Raw genomic sequence first — 22,420 nt, forward strand, 5'->3', positions numbered from 1 at the left:
AGCCTTTCGAAGGCAAGTCAAAATGTTTCATGCCGTCGTAAAGACCTCTGCATCCAATTTCTTAAGGTTTTTTTTTTTGTTTTTTTTTGTTTGTTTGAGCCCAAAGTTTAGTTTTTGTTTTTTTTTTTGCCCAAAAAAAGAGTCATACAGAAAGTCATGACAATGTGTCCTCACACCAGTGTAGTGTAAAAAAATGTGACAGCCAGATATGACAAGATTAAAAACATTAATGTTTCTGCTCTGTTTGTATTCATAAAGAAATATGCTAGAGAGTAAAAGCCTGTTTACTCCAATAATTATAACTATAAAGATAACAATAAAGATATAGTTGTAAAAATCATTCTCAATATTGAAGAATAGCAAAGTCCACACTCTTACGATAAAGACACAGAGAAATTATATCATTGGAATCACTTTAAGATTTTTTTTTTTTCCAGCTTATGAACAATAAAAATATTGACAGCCAATCAATCCTGCTATCACAAGCTCGAGAACTAGAAGAGTTAGACGAGCATGCATTGACAATAAACAGACAATATTGTCCACTGGTGTGGATGCTAAAATAGTTATCTTTATAATTTATAATCTTAATAGCTATCTTTCTTGGTGTGAATATCCCTTAATCTTTATATATATATATATATATATATATATATATATTTTTTTTTTTTTTTTTTTTTTTTTTTTTTTTTTTTTTTTGCTACAGTGCTTTAAATTACTTTTTTTCCACATCAAATTCATAAACCATAATGGCAAAGCATAAAACTGAAAATGTCACAACTTAAAAAAAAAAAAAAAAAAAAAAAAAAGATTACAAATAAAAAAGTACATTGCATAAGTATTCAAACCTTTAACGCAGTACTTAGCTGAAGTACCTTTATAGCCTCAAGTATTTTGGGGTATGATGTGAAAAGCTTTGCACATCAGCATTTGGCAATTTTCTGCCATTCTTCACCTCACTTGTTCACCTCTCAAACTCTGTCTGGTTGAATGGGGGCTGACACACATTTTCATGTTTTTCCAGAAATATTTAATTGAGTTTAACCCCAGGCTGTGGCTGGGCCACTCAAGGACATTCACAGAGTTGTCTATAAGCCACTCTTTTTGTGTGCAAAGGGTCACTATCCTGTTTGAAGGTAAACCTTTTGCCCAGTCTGAGGTTCTGGATGCTTTGGAATGGGTATTTTATAGGCTAGCTCTATATTTTGGTGCATTGAGCATTTCATTTATACTTATGAGTCCATACCACTAAAAAAACAGCCCCACAGCATGAGGCTTCTACCAGCACACTTTACTTTATGGATGGTACACTGCAGGTGATGAGCACTGCCTGGTTTCCTTCAAACATGATGCTTGGAAATGAGGTTCATCGGACCAGAGAATCTTGTTTCTTGCAGTCTGAGGGTCCTTTATTTTTAATCTTTTTTTTTTTTTTTTTGTGCAAATTCAAAGTGTGTTATCATGCGTCTTGACTGAGGAGAGGGTTGAGTCTGGCCACACCGGCATAAAGCACCATTTGGTGGAGTGTTGCATCAATGTTTGTCCTTCTGTAGGCTATCTCATATCTCTACGTATGATCATGGAGCTTAACTAGAGTAACCATCAGCTAGTCTAACTAAAACCCTTCTCCAGGAGGCCAGCTCTAGGAAGAGTCCTGGTTGTTCCTTTATGGACAACGAAGGCTACATTTATCTCTGAACCTTCAATGCAGCATTTTCTTCTGGACTCTTTCCCATATGTGTGGTTTGCTGCAGTACTATTTCTGAGCTCTACAGGGAAAAAAAAAAAACTAAAAAAAAAAAGAAAATAGACAATTTTGTTTTGTTTGTTTTTTGTTTTTATCTCCGGCCTTGTTCTTTGCTCTAATATGCATTTTCAGCAGTTAGACCTTTTTTTTAAGACATGCATGCCTTTAATTGAATCATACCCATTCAATTGAATTTGCCACAGGTTAGTGTCACTCAAAGTGTGGTAACATTTACAAGTAAAATGAATGCTCCTGAGTTAAATTTCAACTGTCCCAGATAAGGATATTTATGCAATGGAATCATTTCAGTATTTTATCTTTAAAAAATTTGCAAAGATGTGAAAAGCATTTTATTTACTCTGTTATAATGGTGTATGGAGTGTACATTGATATGGGGGAAAACGTTATTTAAAGCAGTTTTAGATAAGGCTGCAACATAACAAAACCTGAAAAAAAAATAATTATAATAAAGGGCTTTGAATACTTTTGAATACAAGGCACAGTATACTAATAAAGGTATTTGTAAAGGTAATCTTCACATTTTAAACAGATATTAAAATATAATTTATATATTTTAAATAAAATATTTTTATTTTATTTTTATTTTTAACTTTCAAATAACTTTCATCATGATTTGTTGTTCCTTTTTTTTTTTTTTTTTTTGGTGAAAATGGTCTTTCTTGCTAGAAACAAATCTTGCTGGAAACAATAAAAATGTTTTATCAAATCATGTTTGACTAGTCTAGCAAGTACTGCTGTAGTTAAGTTCTCGAAAAAAATATTGTTTCGTACTGTCCGCCTAAGCTGTCCCTCTTTGCCCCTTTATATTCTACTCCTGTGTATATATGTTTCTCACACCATATGTTTGAACCCAGCACGCTAGCTTTGCTATTTCATAAACTGTGACTAAAGAGATGTGTTCGGAGGTGCACCTCGTGGTTTATTTACTTTTATTTTGATGATTTACAGCGTTGAAAGTTCCGGAGTGGCTGCATGCTGCGATAGCGGCCCGGCACTCAGGGTCGCGCTTCAGAACGTTAAACTGTATGCAAATTGATGGCAATATTTGCCAGCGAGGCTCATAATAGGATAGTTGATGGCTTAAATAAATAGCAATCATATACTGTACACACACACATATATACTGTATATACACACACCCAAATCTGGCAGGTCTGGTGTGGTGAAAGGGAAATAAAGGTGACATGCTGCAAGGAGGCGCGCTCCAGCGAAACGAGTAACATGTTTTTTCCTTAAGTTATTTATCGCCAGAGTGCTTTTGGAAAGAAAGAAAATAAATAAATAAAATGAACAGCACTCATCAGAAGCTACAATCTCCAGCTCTCAAGGTGCTGCAGAGATTTAAGGCTTTACAAGGTAGTAATGTATAAACCTTTGAATGTTCAACACCATTAGTTTCAAAGGGCGTATTTGAAGTTGCTTTAACTGCTGAGGAACGACGAAAGAGAGAGGTACATTTTCAGGTGGCTCTGAAGAAGCCAGAGTTTTCAAAACAGGAGAGAGAGAAAAAAAAACAAGAATTTTTAATAACCTTATTTCACCCTTTTTTTTCAAGAACATTTCAGACCAAAGACGTTTTTGTCTTTTGAACTTTTTTGTTGTGTATAAACCATGGAAAGACTACAGAGATTTACATCTTATCAACAATAACAACATAAATCTGGGACTGTTTGAAGTTTTCCTCAAATCTGCTAATTTGATAAAAATTCTCTCTCTCTCTCTCTCTCTCTCTCTCTCTCTCTCTCTCTTAAAGATCGTGTTTGTAGGTTCTGTGCTAAAAGCAAGATTAAACAGAACTGCAAAAACAAAACAAAAAACAAAAAATTTAGTAGCTTTTATTTTTTAATTTTGCGTTTCATTTTAGTTTAAGCTTTAATAATTTGAATTGCCTATTTATTTATTTTTATATACTGTATATATTTCAGCATATAGTTAATTTATTTTTTATTTTAGTTATTTTAGTACTCTCCAAGGCAATTTTTACCTTTTTTATTTCCACTTAATTTTTTTTCACTTAATAGTTTTACTTTATTTCGGTTTACTTTCAATTACTGAAAGCAATTTTTTAATAATTTTGCTTTTAATTTAACAATATCAGCACTTCCGGGAGCATTTTCTTAACATGTAATAATATTAATTATGTTTTGATTATATATTAATTCATCAAATGATTAATGTCTGTATTATTATTATGATCGTACGTCTTAATACAAGGATTTGTTCAGTGTTAAGAAATAAAATTCAGCTGGCAAGTGCTTGGATCCCATCAGTCAAATTGTTTGGAAAGAAACCCTGTGACATTCATGGCCTTCTTCAACCTCTCTAGTAGAGTATGTTGACAAGATGTGTACGCACTCATCCTCAGCTATATTTACAAGGCTTCTAACAGCCTTGAAGGGATCTTGACTGTTTCATGGCGACTTGTGCCACTTGGGAATCCACTTCAATCGGAGTGTCCTGGTTGCTTAGATCCTGCCACTGGGAAACAGAGTCCAAGCACACATCAAAGTTATTTGTCACTTTAATTAAACATCTACAATACCTTGAACATATGACATTTGCATGCAATTTCTGTTGAATAACAAATTGTATGTAGTTACTACTTAAATATGAAACAAGTTTTTTTTTTTTCTTTCACATGCACGAACATCTTAGAATCTTCCAAGAGACACATTCCCTCTGTACTAGCTTTTTGTCTCCCTCATACATGCATTGTCTCTGACTGTTTCTGTCTCTCAGTAGGTACTAGCTCACAGCGAGGGGTTGAGAGGAGTGTGTAGCCCCTGGTCTGCTGCTGAATCAAAAGCAAGCAGTGAGAAACCTGCTGGAAATGGGGCATGCTGATTTGATGTGCGTGGCAGGGCGGCTTTGAACCCCAGTTGCTGGGTGTGTAGATAAAAGCTACATTACCGTCCTGCTCATTTCCTAAAGATCAACATCCTGCAGCCACAGAGAATGGCGTGCAATCAGCCTGGGCTAAAGCACCCACATGCCACGAATCTATACTCATTGCCAATCATACCTGATAACAGTAGCCTGATCTCTTTCAGCCCTGCCTCCTATTAATGTCCTGACTACTGCCGGTCACATTTCACCGCAGATCATTACCAGTGCAGGACTGAACATTTTTCATCAACGTGGCCTATGGCAGGGATTCTTAAACTTATTTTAGTCAGCTAAACCCCTTTAACCTAAAATATTTAGTTAAAAATATATCCCCTGAGGTTTTAAATAAATATTTCAATAATTCAGCATCAATTGTGAATGTTCACGGTCCCAATTTAGGTTAATGTTCATAAGACATGCAGGCAGACAAATTAAATATTTCATCTTCATTTATTAATGTATTTATTTATCCTCCTTATGATTTAATCAGTCAGATTTTCATCAACTTACAAACCCCTTGCTGTTCCCTCACAAACCTATTATACAACTTATTATATAAACTTATATGAAATTTATTGAAAAGTTTACTCTGGTACAAGCATCATTAATGGGTGTATCATTTTTAATGTATTTTGTAAAAGTCGGTTGTATACTTTTTATTGATACTAATATATGTGTGTGTGTGTGTGAGAGAGAGAGAGAGAGAGAGAGAAAGGGGATTAAAAATGTATCAAATAATGAAAAATTAACACAAAGGCAAAAGTAACTATTTGTGAAAAAAAAAATGACTACTGGACTTTATTTGGATCAGTTTTTCCCATATCTGCATTGTGTACATTGACACAGTGCCCAGTTTTTGTTAAAGGGGGGGGGGGGGGGGGTGAAATGCTATTTCATGCATTCTGAGTTTTTTACACTGTTAAAGAGTTGGATTCCCAGGCTAAACATGGACAAAGTTTCAAAAATTAAGTTGTACATTTGAAGGAGTATTTTTGTTCCCAAAATACTCCTTCCGGTTCGTCACAAGTTTCGGAAAGTTTTTTTTGAGTATGGCTCTGTGTGACGTTAGATGGAGCAGAATTTCCTTATATGGGTCCTAGGGCACGTCTGCCGGAAGAGCGCGCGCTCCCGTATAGCAGAGCAGAGAGAGGCTGTGCACAGACAATCACTGATCAGAGCGATTCACTGATCATAGCGAGAGCGTCGCGAAAAGTCACAAAAGAAGTGTGTTTTGGTTGCCAGGGCAAGACAACCCTGCACAGATTACCAAAAAAAAAAAAAACAGCATTAATGGACCAGTGGATGGAGTTTATTTTTACAGAGCATCAACGGAGTTGTGCAAGTGTTTTTGTTTGTTCCCTGCATTTCGAAGATGCTTGTTCACAAGGCCCAGTTTGACGACGGATTTTCGTATCATTTATTTCTTAAGGATGATGCAATCCCAAGGAAAAAGGGTCACGATCGTGTGTTGGAACCGCAGGCGGTGAGTAAAACTGCTTCAAATATCTCTGCCTCCTTGTTAGTGCGTCCCCTCCCATGCCAGAGACCCGGGTTCGAGCCCCGCTCGGAGCGAGTCGTTGCTGCTGCTGCTTTCGTTCAGTTTCAGCCTCGGGATCTGATTCTGGATCATAAATAAACGGCTGAATCTGACTGTAAGCCATGGTTTGTTTTGGATGATGGGTTTTCCCTCACGGTAATGTCAGAGCCTTTAATATGTTTTTCAACGGCTCTGGGTAATGTCACAGCTTCCACATGCTCTCAACGCAAAAGCCTATTCGCGCTCGTGATTCTTTAGCTCCGCCCACACGTCACGCCTTCAGTCGGTCGTGTTTTTCCAGGAAAAATCGGTACAGACTATCTTTCTCTTATGAATATAATAAAACTAAAGACTTTTTGGATTTATGAAGGATGCAGTACTACTCTATATGTACTCAAGATTAACAGGATATTGAGTGAAAACGAGCATTTCACCCCCCCTTTAAGTTAATTATCATTATCATTATAAACACTGTATAATTTATAGATTATAATCAGTGATTATAGCTAGTCCAAAATTAGCATCTGATTCACAAATTATTTTAATTTCATGTTTTAAGCCGCTGTTTGCAGAGGCACACAAAAAGAATGTTGAAGAAATGTCACCTGACACCATAAAAAAAGAAGCTTTACAATCCAAATGAAATATAATTTGGAATTATTTTATAGTTGTAATATGATACTGCATGCTTATTATGTAGATGGTGGAACACCTAATAAACAATGCAAGTCACTAACCTGAGAAACTGAGAATGCTATGATCATCAAGATGATGTAAATAGAGGTTTATTCTGCAACATGGCCAGCTTTGTTGATTATAATGAGAGTTCAGAAGTCAGGGCTCAGTAGTCACTGTGTGTGAACTTACAGCCTCAGTGATAATGCCATATTCACATTGCTTTCTTTTGGTTAACGATTTATTCAATAAGAAGGCCAGCATGAAATTGACTGTTTAGGTACTGTTTTGATTTGCAGTTGCATAAAATGGCAAAAGTAATTCAGGATCAGTTTTCAACTTGTTTTAGATAAGGCCAAAAAATACAATATGCGGTTTTTCTTTGTATGAAACACATTTTTGGGTTTGTATCTTTACACACCAGCTCATAATCTTTAGGGGGTTGGTTGTGGTTGACTTTTCCAGCTGGCTTCAGCTCATAGAATTATTTTAGCATAAAATGTTCTGATTAATCCTTAACAGCACAGTATTTTTGACACTTTTGCTTTTCCCTTTCTGCAGCTTAGCATTGCTCACATATCCATAGAAGTGTAAGATTGGGCTCTTTATAAATTTAAATCCTTATATTCTTATGTATCATTACAGTAATATTTCCCCAAGCGGTAACTCCAAACTTTAAATTTAGAGAGCCTCCTGTAGCTGTGTTCAGTCTAATTTATATAAAGTCTCAGACTCATTATTTTGTACATTAATTTGCTTTAGCAGGCTCCAGGCCAGGGTTTCTGCACCAGTATGAGCACTAAACTTTTTCCCTAAACTGTAGAGATTTTTTGTTTCTTCATTTATCATGCTTTCTCCTTTAACATATTTGCTTCAGGATATCAGAAGTACTGTAGGTTACAAACCTCTGCTATATCTCTTTCTTATCTTCACTAAAATGTATATTTCATTGCACTCCCATCCAGCTTCTACCATTATCTTCTTTTTGAAGAAATGTTGAAAATGGAAATGTGTTTTTTTTAGTTGATTGCCTCGATTTTGAACAAATGTTCTCACCAAGAACTCTTACAGATGTTGGTTTTGTTTGTATGATTATTTTTCATTTCACAGATGTGCTTAGGTATGAAGATAATCAGTCAAAATTTCAACCTCATTTTATTTAGGAACTAAATGTTCATTATTCAGAAAAGAGACAGAAAAAACAATCCTGCTTGAAGGATGCATGTACTTTTTATGTAAAATCTCAAATCTGATAAACATTTAACTCGTTTAGCTGCCTGATACCAGTCTACCAAACCACTAAAAGTGTTTATCATCTTAATTTTGTTGTTTTACAGTGTCATTGAGTTCCTTAAAAAAAGAACAAAAGGTCTACTTGAATAAGTTCACATGTATTTGTATATACCTGGAGTTCTGAAAGAATGTTTTAGGGAGTGATGTGACCAAATAGGAACTTTTTGTTTAGATCAGTGGTATGTCTGGTTCAAAAAATGTTATGAGCAGGACACCATTTCTATGGTCAAACATGGAGGTGGAAATATTTGGTGCAATCTGAAGAAAATAGTGACAACATAAAAAAACAAAGACTTTTTCAAGTGCGGAATTGGTCACAATTGCAGTAGAGAGGTGAAATAAGCTTCTAAGCACTTATAGGCAGTGTCTAATGGTTATAAACTGTAAACGATTCTGCACAAAATGTGACTTTTAGGGGTTGAATAATTTTGTGCATGAATGTTTGGAGCCAAAAATATTTATTGATTGGATGGAAGAATGGATTGATTTAATTCCATAAGTGATTCTTAGTGACTTACTGGTATAGAGTCAGCTGAAAGAAGCTTGTTGAGTACTGACATTTGCTTAAACTGAAGTCAAATCTCTGAGGTTTACATAACAGATATAGGAAGCAGTGGCCTTTAAATAGGACATTCCCTGATCTTAAGGTCTGATAACCCTAGATTGTTGATGTGGGCCAACTTGCTCACTTGGACTTGTTTGCTGAAATTAAAATTGCTAAAAGTTTGTGTGGAGCAGAGAATACACAGCCTGTGGGACATATGTATGTGAGTCATCTAAAAACTTTCTTTAATGAGACAGCTCTTCTCGGTGGACCCCCTGCAGAAATAGAGTTGTCAGATACCTTATTGAGTGCTGAAATGCTTGGCACTTACCACACAAGGCTGAAATGATACGGGAAGCCACTAGGATGGGGCACATTTTTGAACAGTTTTCAGTGTTGCTGGGAGCCTTGAATTGTGCAGATCCATCATTATTGTGGTATGCAGTACTTTTAGAGGAGCCGCTGTCTTTTCCGGCTGGTGAATTAGCAGGGATCTGAAATGCAGAATAAACAGACTGTGGTGACTTGGGAAATGTAGATTTGACATTACAATTGATGGCCTTTTTTTGTCTGACTCAAATGGAGTTTTTTCCATCGTTAAAGTCTCAGTTGTTTAGATCTTGCACACTTGGATACCTCCATTTGTTTCCAGGCTGTCAGAGTACTGCACTACTAAAGATGAAGCCCTTTTATTCAAACTACATTCAGAAATATAACGATGCATTTAACAATACAAATGGCTGGGGATGAACATGACATGTATTTGTATTATTATTTCACTGAGGAGATGCTGACAATGTTTACGATGCAAAAAAAAACTGTACAAATTATAAACATCCAATATATGTTTATATGTATATTTCTAATATATTCTTCTGTTATATTTCTGATATATTTTCAGTGAGGGCGCCCAACAGAGAATAATGATATGAATGTAATAGAGACGGATAAAACTGTTAACTATGTATTATCTCATTATATATACAAACATAGTTAGAGAATATATCTTGAATTAAGTTTTGAATCATAATTTACATGCCTTTTTTAAATACTCTTCAAATTTTGCAAAACCGTCACCAGAATTATTATTATTTTTGATCCATCATATGATGAACTAAATGGATGCCAGATTGGTCTTTATTCAAAAGATATTTTGAAAGCTCACACTTCTGATGTCATTTCAAAGATAGCACAATCATCAGCCTTTTTTTCTCTCTTTTCTCCTGTTTCTCTACAGGTGGTGAGGTGCCCTACACGACTTTGGCTACAAGGATGATGATGGGGGTTTGGTGGCTCTTTGCTCTGATAGTCATCTCCTCCTACACGGCAAATCTGGCTGCTTTCCTCACCATCTCTCGCATCGAGAACTCCATTCAGTGAGTGCACACATTTATTCAAAGTGTCACTCTTGCAGCTAGCATCAAACACTGTAATCATCCACACAATAACAAAACAACAACTTTCTTTAGCTTTCGATCTTCGTCTCAGATAAATATGTTGTTGTGTAGTTTAAGCTTCACTAACAAAGATAGGATTTTCTGACTTTTGTTGTGTTTGGATAGGAATGCTATTAATTGAGCAGCATTCCTTCAGTAAAAATGTCTGTCCTGTTCTTAGGCTACAAAAATGTGTGTAAAATAGTGAAAAAAAGGTGTTTTCAGTTCAACTGACAGACTGTATGTACTGTATATAAATACTCACGAGATCTTAATACAGTTTCTACAGTATAAAAACCATTACGCCTATGGGATGTCCCCACTTTTCACAACAAGAAACGTGTGTGTGTGTGTGTGTAGAAAATCTCCTGAGGGCATGCAAACTCTGTTTTAATTTCCTGTGGCACAAATTAGATCTATCATTCTAGTGAGAATGACGTCAGACGTCTCTACACCAGTGATTCATTTAACCGCCTGATTGAGTGCGCAGAGATGGACAAAAAATGCTGCTTTTTCCATTTTGAAAAGGTGGTCTTTGAAGTGTATTTCTAAAATACATTTAATTAGTGATGTGGTGGTACAATTTAAAGCAGAACAGCTTCCAGTTATGAAGAAATAGGGCCTTCTATTATTAGCTTTCAGAAGTCAGGAATATGTCATTTCTGTGAATAGTAGTACAAAAAAAACACCTTTTTATGTGACAGGTAGATGTATAATTGGTGAAAAATCTTGTCAAGCATAAAAAAAACAAATTCTGAATGTTGATATACTGTATACTAGCTATATCAATCAGTTAACTCATTTTAATTTTACCCCTGCAAAATCTACCATATGTTAACAAAATAAAAAAAAAATGTATATGGACAAAAATTTCTTTTGCAATAATGTCTATTGTTATTTAAATGCTTAAAGAGCCACACAGATGGGATATAAAAAATTACCTGCATTACAGTGTATGATGTATTTGTCCATCAGTGTAAACAATGTGCAAAGTAATTAAACCAAAAAGTACACGATTTATAAAGTTATTGGCTTCTAAAGTAACGAGTCGACTCTGAATCGCTGAAACGAGTCGTTATAGATTTCAAATCTTTTGCCCATCTCTATGTACGTCACTAGGAACACTTTGCATAATAATCTCCGCCTACCGTCTTGAGAGAAACGGAACTCTGAACTGCCCCCCACACACACACACTGACGCTCTGGTTGGTGTGAGAGCATCATGTCGAGGAGACAGTGTGTTTTTAATTGTAAAGGCAAGTTTGTTTTATTTTCACTGCCAAAGAATGAAAATCAGAAGAACCAATGGCTAAAATTCATTTTTACCACATTACCAGAGCAGTACAACAAATCCTTGTTGTGTTCACAACATTTCACTGATGACTGCTTTTCTAATCTCGGTGAGTACAAGGCGGGATTTTCAAAGCGTTTGGCCATAAAAGAGGGTTCATTACCAACTTTATTTAGACCAACGAGCATCTCCGAATCACAACGCGAAGTATGATTATGAAGTTATGTGTTTGTTTTCTCCCGAGAGTCTGCACGTCTCCCTTCACTATATCTACTGTGACCACACCCCCGCGTTGAACGCACTATTCAGATTCAAACTGAAGCGCGGCTCGAATACACCCACACAGAAGAAAAAGCAGCGAGACTGTTCAAGTTTTTTATTTTACTGTTTGCTTCGCGGTGAGAGGAATAAGACATAATTCACCCCAAACAGATGCTAACGCCATTGTTTACCGTGAAGTTGTGTGCGGAACAACCAATCAAAACTGACTATGTTAGTTGACCAATCAGAACACAGTATGCTACCGAAAGGTGGGGTTTAAGGAAACTGAATCTTTTGAACAGCTTCGCGCGAACCGTTTGGGGATCTCTGAGAATTGAGGTAATTTTAAAATGATATTTTGACAAAATGACATTGTTTTTTAACCTTGGATGGATTTAAACCTAACGTACGGGACTTATAAACGGTGATAGGAAGCTTAGAATTTTCATCTTACTGGCTCTTTAAATGCTTCAATGATCAAATCTTTGTAGATTTTGTTGTGGGGTCGAAACATAAAATATAATGATGGAGAGTTGTACAAATAAACATTCCTAAAACCCCTAATACATCAAATTGTATTTTTATAATAATTGTATAATACATCAAAAAAGAAAAACAAAAAAAATGTATGGATAATCAAGCAAACCTAAGTTGACTTAGTCCAGTAAAGTGATCCACTTTAAATATTGCTAACAATATACAAAGTTATTCTTACATTTGCTTTATATATATATATATATATATATATATATATATATATATATATATATATATATTTATATATATATATATATATATATATATATATATATATATATATATATATATATATATATATATATGAACTATAAAAGATAAACTATAATAATCCTTTCCAGTCGCTGCCTTGACTCAGCCCACTATGAGATGTCACTAATCAAGTGCAGTAATTACACTTATCAGACTCACTATTGGCCAGCAGCCACAGAGTGAACTGTATTTTGTAATAACATGTACTCTGTGATTTCTAATGTCTTACATGTGGTTAACCAAATTCCGTGATGACTAGCAGTGATAGAGTTAATTGTGCTTGTAACGACCCTCGTCTCCGTCATATAACCATGTAGGCGATTTGGGGAGGGGGCGTTACTAGGGAAAATGAGAGTATTTAGGATTTATATTTTTCCGAGATCTCAGTTTGTTTATTTGTCTTTGCATTAGATTATCATTAATGAGCTTGTGCATAGATCGCTTGATTCTAGCTCTATGCACCTAATTAGGATTTCCATAAATTTAAATGTATTATCTTTTAATGTGTAGACGATGGCAGGGTCATTACAGAAATAATTACAGCCTAAACTCCACACCCAGGGGTCTGTTGTATTTAAAATACACAATTCAGTCAGGATGAGCTGAATGATTTATGAGTCCAACTGGGTGTTGGGGTGAGTTCACAATTACATAGTTTTGTCTTGAGAGGAGATTCAGTGCTTAATAGATTAAAGTCGGTACAGTTTGTTTAGTATTATATGCTTTTGTTGCTGTGAGAATTTTAAGCCAGAAAGATAGGAGACCAAAAGGAGGCGCGTTAGTTCATCAGTCTCTTTTTATCGACTTTACTGATCCTAACCCAGTGTTAATTAAATCAGGGTGACATCAACTTATCGACAACTCTCACTTACCCCACATAGCTCTTAACCAGTAAACACAAAATCTATACATTCACTCGTTTATTTCATCTGGCTGGTCCTTGAGGAATTCAGATGAACGCTTTGTACTTATTTGATATCGAATGCATTTAGGTATGTGAAACTTTTTCACCACGTCTGAATTCTGAGGTAAGTGTCAAAAGCACGTATCAATGGCCACTAATGTGGAAACAGAATTATTTTTATTTTTTTTACTTTTGCACACACTGGCTCAGATTCAGCTGTAAATGTTTAGAGAAAAGATTTATCATCTTGTGAGTGCTGAAAACATTTCAGATGGATGTTGTTTGTGCTGATTGCCATTGTTCTGAATAACTTGCGAGACCGTGCCAATGATTTCCTGGATGTAGTAAAGCTTAGTAAAAAAAAAAAAAAATGAAACATCACTGATCACTTTTATCCCAAAACAGCATGAAAATTAAATTCAAAATGCCATCCAATTTGCCTTTTTGACAGAGAAAAAAAAATAAAGATTGTACTGCAGCCTTAATGTTTAAATATGCATTACAATGTGCCCTTGTGAGGAAGCGAACATTTTTGAATATTCATGCATTTTGTTAAATTGGTTTAAAAGTAAAAAAAAAAAAAAAAAATTGGTTACCGACCATTCGTGTCAGTTTTCAACATGGCTGTGAGATGCATCCATCTGTGAAGGTGAAGGAGGGCCAGGCTTCTCAAGCATTTTTTTTTTTTTTGCTCTCTCAGTTTGCCAACTATGCCAGTTTGCCTGCGGTCTGGCTAGTCAGAGTCACTATGTGCCATAGATGACAGTTTTCATGGGCAAAGCAAAGAGATCAGCTAAGCGGCCATAGCATTTGAATGCCGCCAGATGGTCACCTATAAAGGGTGTGAAAAAGCATATACCCAGTTAGATTGCTATTCTTGAGGCTAACTGAGTTTTGCAGGAACAAGAAGGCATTGCTGCATTACAAATGTTCCACTAGTGTTAAAAATTACTGAGAAGAATTTAACTGCTGTCAAACTGAATCTATAAATATTGCAATCTAGGGCAAATCTACAGTACAACAGTCAGTCTACTTGTACAACCCTGACCCTGTTTGAAGACCTAATTTTCTGGCTTTTAGTGCATGATATTTAACTGTGAGGACACCTATATGCGAATGTACTCATAAACGTAGATGGATGCTTTTAAAATATGCAATTTTTCTCTTTCAGGATAACAAATAAAATATTGAAGTCTCATCCTGCTCTATACAGCTTTTCTCTAGAATGCTAAAAAAATAACTGTCAAATTTTAAAATAAAATAAAACATTTGATTAACCAAGTATAAAAGAATAAACATTAAAGTTAAGCGTTAATTTAAAGTATTTTTTTTTTTTCTTTTGATCAGTACAATGCATCCTTGCTGAATAAAATAATGAATTTCTTAAAAACATAATTCTTTCTGACCCCAAACTTTTAAACTGTAGTATATATATTGTTACAAATCAATTATATTATAAGCACTACCTTAAAATGTATTATTATTATTATTATTATTATTATTATTATTATTATTACTAATTAAAAACATGTATTAATATTATTAGTAGTAGTATTAAATATACCGTTCTCTGAACCGTATTATCTGTGTCTTATGATTTGATATTCTTAATAAAATGAAGAAATTTAAAAAGACGTGTATTATGAGGTGGTTGACTATAACAAGCAGCAAATCATTTATGATTGTGTCATAACAAAAGCCTGTTAGCTTCTTTAAAAAACTTTAAACCTTCTATTTTAATAAGAAATATGTCAGCACAGGAGTGAAAACTGCTTTTAGTGTTTCTATATTAGGTGCACAGTAGGTGCAGTGACCCACAGAGTAGAAAAATAAGACAAAGGACTTAGCATTGAAAGCACAATTTCACTGGACGGATCAGCATTTTTCAGTAGTCCTTCAGTGGTGTTTTATAGTACTTCAGGGTACTCACGGGGCATTTTTATGGCAATCCTCCATGCAAATGACACCCGACACATAACCACAATTCCTAGGGAGGGCTGAGGATTAAGTGCCAAGATTAATTGGGAGCAAAAAAAAGATTAACATTTGTGGGCAAGTTCATTAAACCTTCAAAGGGTGCTAGCGGAGTTGAGTACTAGAGGAAGACGACAGCTGTCTGGTGTAATAATATTTGATAAATTAGAGGTAAGTCCAACTATCTGCTGGAATCTCGGTGGCACCAACCCAAGCTTTCTGCTGTCATTGACTTGATGCTCAAATAGTACTATAGAGAATATTTATATCATGTACTAACATGTATCCTTATCAGTTTTCTAAATGAAGTGATACTTAATGAAATGCTTTGATGAACTGCAGTATTTTGATCATGGCGTGAGGGGAAACAGAGAAACCTTCATCTTTATTGTGTTTTCCAATTATTTGCTTAATATAAATATTACTGTGGGGGATTACTGTCTCTTGGTTGGCTAACTTTTAATTAGATGCAAGATATTAACACAAACTGCTGAATAAACAGTATTCGACATAATATAGCCTAAGTGGGTGAGCGTCTGTGTAACAAAGCTGCTTGATGTGTTTATACTCACTTACACTGGTACAATTAAGCTGAAACGTGTGGGTATTCATGCATCCACACTGTAGATTTTGCAAATAAGGTTTTAATCGTTAAATTATTACGCCCCCAGGCATCTGTCCAATAATGTTGTTTCTCAAAATTTCCGATTGTAATATGTTTCAATGTTCCCCTCCAGGTCCCTGCAGGATTTGGCTAAGCAGACAGACTTGCCGTACGGCACGGTTCTGGACTCAGCCGTCTACGACCAGGTTCGCAGTAAAAGCCTGAACCCTTTCGAGAGGGACCCGATGTACTCGCAGATGTGGAGGATGATCAACCGGACAGGAGGAGCCGAAAACAACGTCGAGGAATCGAAAGAAGGCATCAGGAAGGTAGGGTGCTCCGGGCGCTATGAATGCCGCCACCATTTATCTAATTATGGTGCTTAACTAAGCAACGGTTTGTGAAGATAGCGCTAATGTTCTCTGAATAGAGATATCAAAGCAAAAATGCGGCTTAATGGTGCTTGAGTTATGAGTGATTTAACTCTGAAAATTCCCCCACCGAATTCCCATACTAATTAGGTGTGGGTTAATGCCTTATTTGTTAACCCACGATTTTTTATTCTTCTCTTCCAAGCGTGTTTTCATTCGGAATTTTAAACGAGCTTGAGCGCTGCAATTAAAAAGGCTGGTAAGCGAGTGAAGTCTGAAGGCAGAGGGTCTGCGCCGCCTTAAGATCTTGTTAGAATACTAAAGAGTAAATGGCTGACTGGAGTGTTTTGTTAATGTGATATCATCTCACAGGTGTTTGGTTAAATATTGTATGACAAGGTGACACCTCTGTCTTGCCAGAGGCGTCACCCTCCTTTAGCCTCTCCTTCCTTTGCCTCTTCTGTCTCGCCTGCCTGTCTTTCTCTGTGGCATGTAGGCTTCAGGTCGCCCCCTTGTGACTGACTCCTGGAGTTTCTCTCAGTATTTATGACCACAATGTGATTTACATTTCAGCCATTTAATAACTGATGCTTTCACCTAAACTGATTTTATAAGGCTTGCTTCTGCTTTTGTATTTTGGCAAGTTATTGTGCACCAAAATGTATAATCTTTAAATATTTTGACTGTTTGTTAAAAAAAAGTTTAAAATGCTAATGTTAAACTGGCCTTATTTTTCAAGTGTTCACTTTGGGTAATCCTTCAGTTGATATCATACAATCATATTAAAAGGAAAAGTCAACCCAAATATGACAATTCTATCATTATTTACTCACCCTCATTTAGTTTGAGATCTGTATGACTTTTTTTTCTGTGGAACACAACAGAAGATAATTTGAAGAATTTCGGTACCCATACTGTTTTGGTTCCAGTTAACTTCCATAGTATGAATGGATGGAATATGAATGGATGTCTGCAGGAATGAAATGATTGATTGTCAGCCATACAGGTTTAGAATGGCATGAGGGCAAGTACATTATATTTTTTGTGGTAAACTGTGTCTTTAAGTCTTCAACAGCATTTAAAATTTTGTATAACTCTGTAGAGGTGAAACAGTTATGTGTGCAATTATGTGTGTTGTTAAATGCAATATTGACTTGAATTCTAATCCCAGTAGAGACAATGTTGACTTTTTGGCACACTTTTTACAGTAAATGCAGAAAATAGAATAAAAACACGAACTGACTTTTGGCAAATAATTGCAAATCGTGTGCTCTACACAACAAATAACAAGTGGAGAAAAGTGGCAGATTCTTGGAAACAGAAGCCTTTCTGCTGCTGACATTTTCTCTTCTCATTTATTGCATAAATAGCCTTGCAGACTCTTTGTAAGCATAGGCAAATGTTCTTCTAATGATTTTCCATGGAACAATGACAGAGACATTTAGCAGAATGTCTGAGCTTTTATATTGCATACAGTGAAAATTAATGGAGGACAGGTACTGTCAAGATAAGAAATTACCATAAAGTAGCAAATATAACTTTTGTATACTGTAAATGTAAGCATTGTCTTGAAAAAAAAGCATTTTCATCATTCACTTTCATTACATAGAAAAGAGCAGCTTGCATATTATTCTGTATAAGACTTACTGGGTTCTAGTGTTCTACATGTAAAAAAATAAATGTTTTGGAACAACAGGGCAGTCTGCAAATTATGTTGAATTTCATTTGTGGGTGAACTATCCCTTTAAAGAATCAAAGAACAACTGCAGAATTCATTGAGTAACAGAAGGACTTGTCGCAGCTTGTGAGATCTATAATAAAGGAGTATCTGGTACACTGGACAAACATCTGCTCTGATTTCCCCAGCAAATATTTACGATGTTTATTCTCAATTGTATTCATCTCTTCCCTGAGCTAGTCATGTGCTAATGCTGAAAGCCCCTGTTTGTCTCATTTTTCAATAATAGGCGCAGACTGGGAATTTCATTTCACTGCTAAGGAAGATGCTTTCATAATTCATGAGCAGTGCATACAAGGTTTCTATTTTTATGGCACATTTTCACCCACATTGCAAAACATTAATACTCTCACTCAAGATGAATGTGTTTCATGAATTTTCATAGGTCTTATAAAGTGTAAAAAATTATGTGTCCCTAGAACTGAAGTTGACAAAAGAAAGCAACAGTACATTTTTTTCCCTCTTTGAATTGATGTCCTTAATATTTTTTTTTTTAATAAATGGCTAAATTTTGAATATCAAGTAACTATGGGAGATGGATTTTTTTTTTTTTTTTTTTTTTTTTAGATATTATACTGTTATATTGTACTGTTAATACATTAAATGAACTTGTTTTGCATTTTTAAGTTGTCCAGTATTGGAGAATTTCCAGAGAATTTCCTGTTTTGTGTGTACTATTACCTTTCTGAATATTTTCCAGTGATACGCCATCCTTTTCTTTGAATGATTTGATCTTAAGAAAATTCATATTTGACAAGTAAATTATTTCCAGCAAATGTGGAAGTATAAATAAGACTTCCATCTGAAAAAAGTAGAACTCGCAGAAGGACATGACAAGGTCTGCATCCTAGGAAGACATTTTTCAGGTCATGAGATGTCTAGATCCGGACCCACCGGAGGAGAATTTTGTGCGTAAACCATTAGTTGAGATCAAAACATGATGCAAAGAGGGGAACTGGAGGGGTGTGGAGAAGGAGAGAGAGAGGTGCCTTTGACTGCATACAAGAGAGTCGATATAAGCCATCACTAAAAGGATTTCAATCATATTTCACCATACACAGATTTCATTATCCAAGGGTTACATGGCCAGCATGTCCATCGTCCAAGAGAGGAAGGAGGAAGCAACTGAGGGCAAAAAGCAGCTAAAAGAGTGAAGATGACTCAAGCACAGAAGGATATGGAATAAAGACAGGTTATGCAAAAAAAAAAAAAAAAAATTATTTATGCACCATCGTGTCATTCAAAAACTTTATCCCTTCTTTTACTTGATGCTTCTCTCAGTTGACTTACAATAAACCACTGATTGAATGTTTAAGGTCAGTAAAATTGTTTTTGATAGATATCTAGTGTTTATAAAGGCTGTATTTCTTTGATTAAATATACAGTAAAAACAGTATTCTTCCTAGCATATGTCCTGCATTGGTGAGGATCTGCTTATTTGCGTGCTAAAGGCCTTTAGCACTTGGCTCGGACCAGAGCATTGTCAATGCAATGTTAAGTGTGCACAGTGTCCTCAGCCTGATGATCGAGCCAAGGCTTCTTCAGCCATCAGTAGATGGTAGGCCATTTTTACCACTGTATCATTGCTAATGGGAACATAGTTAGGCTTTGCGCATCTTGTTGACTATGGGAGACACACCTATGCACCTTTAGAAATCTTTGTTCGTAACACGGTCGAGTTGGATGAGGACCGAGGGACCAGTGAAGTATTTTCATCTCCATGTGCACAGAAACCTATGCCGCGTTTCCACCGAAATTACCCAGAACATTTGTACCAGGAACTTTTTTTCCCAGGAACTTTTTTCCCCCCAGACCTGTTGCTTTCTGCGTTTTAGTGATGGCCGATTCGTGAACGAATCGTTCAATTTAACCGGTTCTTCTTAGTGAACCGGTTGAACCAGTTCACCAAATCGAACTGAATCGTTTGAAACGGTTCACGTCTCCAATAAGCATAAATCCACAAATTACTTAAGCTGTTAACTTTTTTAACGTGACTGACACTCCCTCTGAGTCAGAATAAACCAATATCCCGGGGTAATCCATTTACTCAAACAGTACACTGAATGAAATGCTGTGAAGACCGAACTGAAGATGAACACCGAGCCGAGCCAGATAATGAACAAACACGCCCACTGCTGGAGCAGTTCTCGTTCTCGAGTCAAGAACCGGTTGCTTCGGTGTTCGGATCACCAGTACACTCAACCGAGAATCGTTTCTGTCGGACGCGTCCGATTTGAGAACCGATGAGCTGATTCTCGTTCTCGAGTCAAGAACCGGTTGCTTCGGTTTTCGGATCACCAGTACACTCAACCGAGAATCGTTTCTGTCGGACGCGTCCGAATTGAGAACCGATGAACTGATGATACTGCGCATGCGTGTAATTTTGTAAGTATTTTGTTAAACATCGGAAAGTGTGATTAAGTAACTATATTTTATTTTGATTTTTTTTAAATTATTTTTTTTAGATTAATGTTTCCAATCTGTATATTGTATATAATGTATAGGCCAAATGGGTTTTCAGGGAAGTTGGACAATAATTAAGACTCTAAAGACTCTTATGTTTAATAGGAATAAGGGATGATTTATGAGATATCTGTACTGTATTTATAGTTAATGATGACATTCACAAATTGAGTTTGTAGTAAACAGAACATGTTCAACAGAACATGATCATCAGTACACTCAACCGAGAATCGTTTCTGTCGGACGCGTCCGAATTGAGAACCGATGAACTGATGATACTGCGCATGCGCGATTCAGCGTGAAGCCAACTGACTCACAGCATGTCTCTGAACCGAAGGGATTCTTTTGGTGATTGATTCTGATTCTGTACTAGTAGTTATGAGCGGGTATTTTGAGGGCTTGGATGAAGGGCAATCTGGCGAAACGTAAGTTAATTTAATAACAAATACATCGCAATGGATTATGTTTAGTAAGTGGATCATGGTTTCTGCACTGATGACACCTAATTTATTTACTTTATATCTTCAAGACTTAAATCCTCATATGCACATTATTGCTGTTACTGTATTTAGGTGTTGTTGCAAAACTCAAATGTAAACTTTTCATGATTATGAGGTTTTAACTGACTAAAGTTATGATTACTGACTTTATATATTTGAATGTTTGATAGACGTGACGCCATTACGTCATCGCCAATGACGTCATTACGTAGAGCGTGAAAGAACCGATGAACCGGTTTTTTCAACCGGTTTATTGAATCGAACCGTCCGAAAGAACCGGTTCGCGGAAAAGAATCGAACTTCCCATCACTACTGCGTTTCCACCGTGGTTTTTTTTTTTTTTTTTTTTCTTTTTTTTTTTTTTTTTTTTTTTTTTTTTTTTTTTTATTGACATTTATTGAACCTTAACAAAAAAAGGCATTCGAAGTTTCAGATTTACAATCAAACCTGAGCGTACATACAAATATTACAACACAATATACATATTCACATCAGCAGGCAAGAAAAGTTGAAGCCTAGGTGAAAATAAAACTAAAAGAAAAAGAAAAAGAAAAAATTTAAATAAAATACAAATAAAGTTAAATGAACAAATAAATATATAAAGTAGGGGAGTAGGACAATATTCAAATTATAAAATCAAAGTCTTCCAATAAGGAGTACAAATACACTGCTTTAGGACTTTTCATCCTTCTCACGGTCTCCAAATATACTTTAAACTCCTCCTTAAAAACCACTAATTTTGGAGGGATTTTGAAAAATTTACATTTGTGTATATAAAATTTCAGTAAAAGCAACACATTATTAATAACATAGGATACCTTTTTATCCTTTATTAATAGCCCAAATTTAATAAATTCCCACGACAGTAACAACCTTACAGGTATTCTTTGTTGCATCCATCTCAATGCATCATTCCAAAATTTGTTTACCAAACTGCATTGAAAAAACAAGTATTCAACCGTTTCTATCTCTACCTTACATATTTGACATAAATTTGAATCCCCAACATTAAATCTCGTTCTTAAAAATTCTTTTGTTGGATATATATGATTCAGAATTTTAAAGTGCACCTCTTTACATTTAGGATTAACAGGAAATGAAAGAAAATTGGTCCTAATTTTACACACTTCTTTCTTCTCATAATGACGAAAAATGTAATTTCTTAATACCGGTCCTGGGAAACAATGATGTATTAAACGGTCTCTTAAGAATTTGTTTGAACATTTTCTGTCAACAAAGCTTACATTTTCTATAATAAGTTCTTGTACTTTAGGTATTATCCTTGAATGTTTCAGATGTTCACTTACTAATTTAAGCATCTGTAATGGAATATTCTTGATAATTTTTTCATACATTTTAGAAGAGCAACTTATATTGTATTTACCA

The 22,420-nt window shown here is 35.5% G+C and overlaps 1 protein-coding gene across 4 annotated transcripts in view; it reads left to right on the forward strand.

The window, feature by feature from the left end:
- Nucleotides 1-22,420, forward strand: part of LOC127963998 (glutamate receptor ionotropic, delta-2-like) — a 409,530-nt gene that overhangs the window by 341,678 nt on the left and 45,432 nt on the right. For all 4 annotated transcript variants that reach the window (XR_008154973.1, XR_008154974.1, XM_052564133.1 and 1 more), the window contains exons 12-13: nt 9,941-10,079; nt 16,096-16,291. Coding sequence is in view for 2 of the 4 variants with exons in the window: in XM_052564133.1 (XP_052420093.1) it covers nt 9,941-10,079; nt 16,096-16,291 (335 nt within the window). In the remaining 2 variants the exon portion in view is untranslated. The remainder of the gene's footprint in view (nt 1-9,940; nt 10,080-16,095; nt 16,292-22,420) is intronic.

The sequence above is a fragment of the Carassius gibelio genome, chromosome B8, assembly GCF_023724105.1.
Source record: "Carassius gibelio isolate Cgi1373 ecotype wild population from Czech Republic chromosome B8, carGib1.2-hapl.c, whole genome shotgun sequence".
NCBI classification, from domain to species: Eukaryota; Metazoa; Chordata; class Actinopteri; order Cypriniformes; family Cyprinidae; genus Carassius; species Carassius gibelio.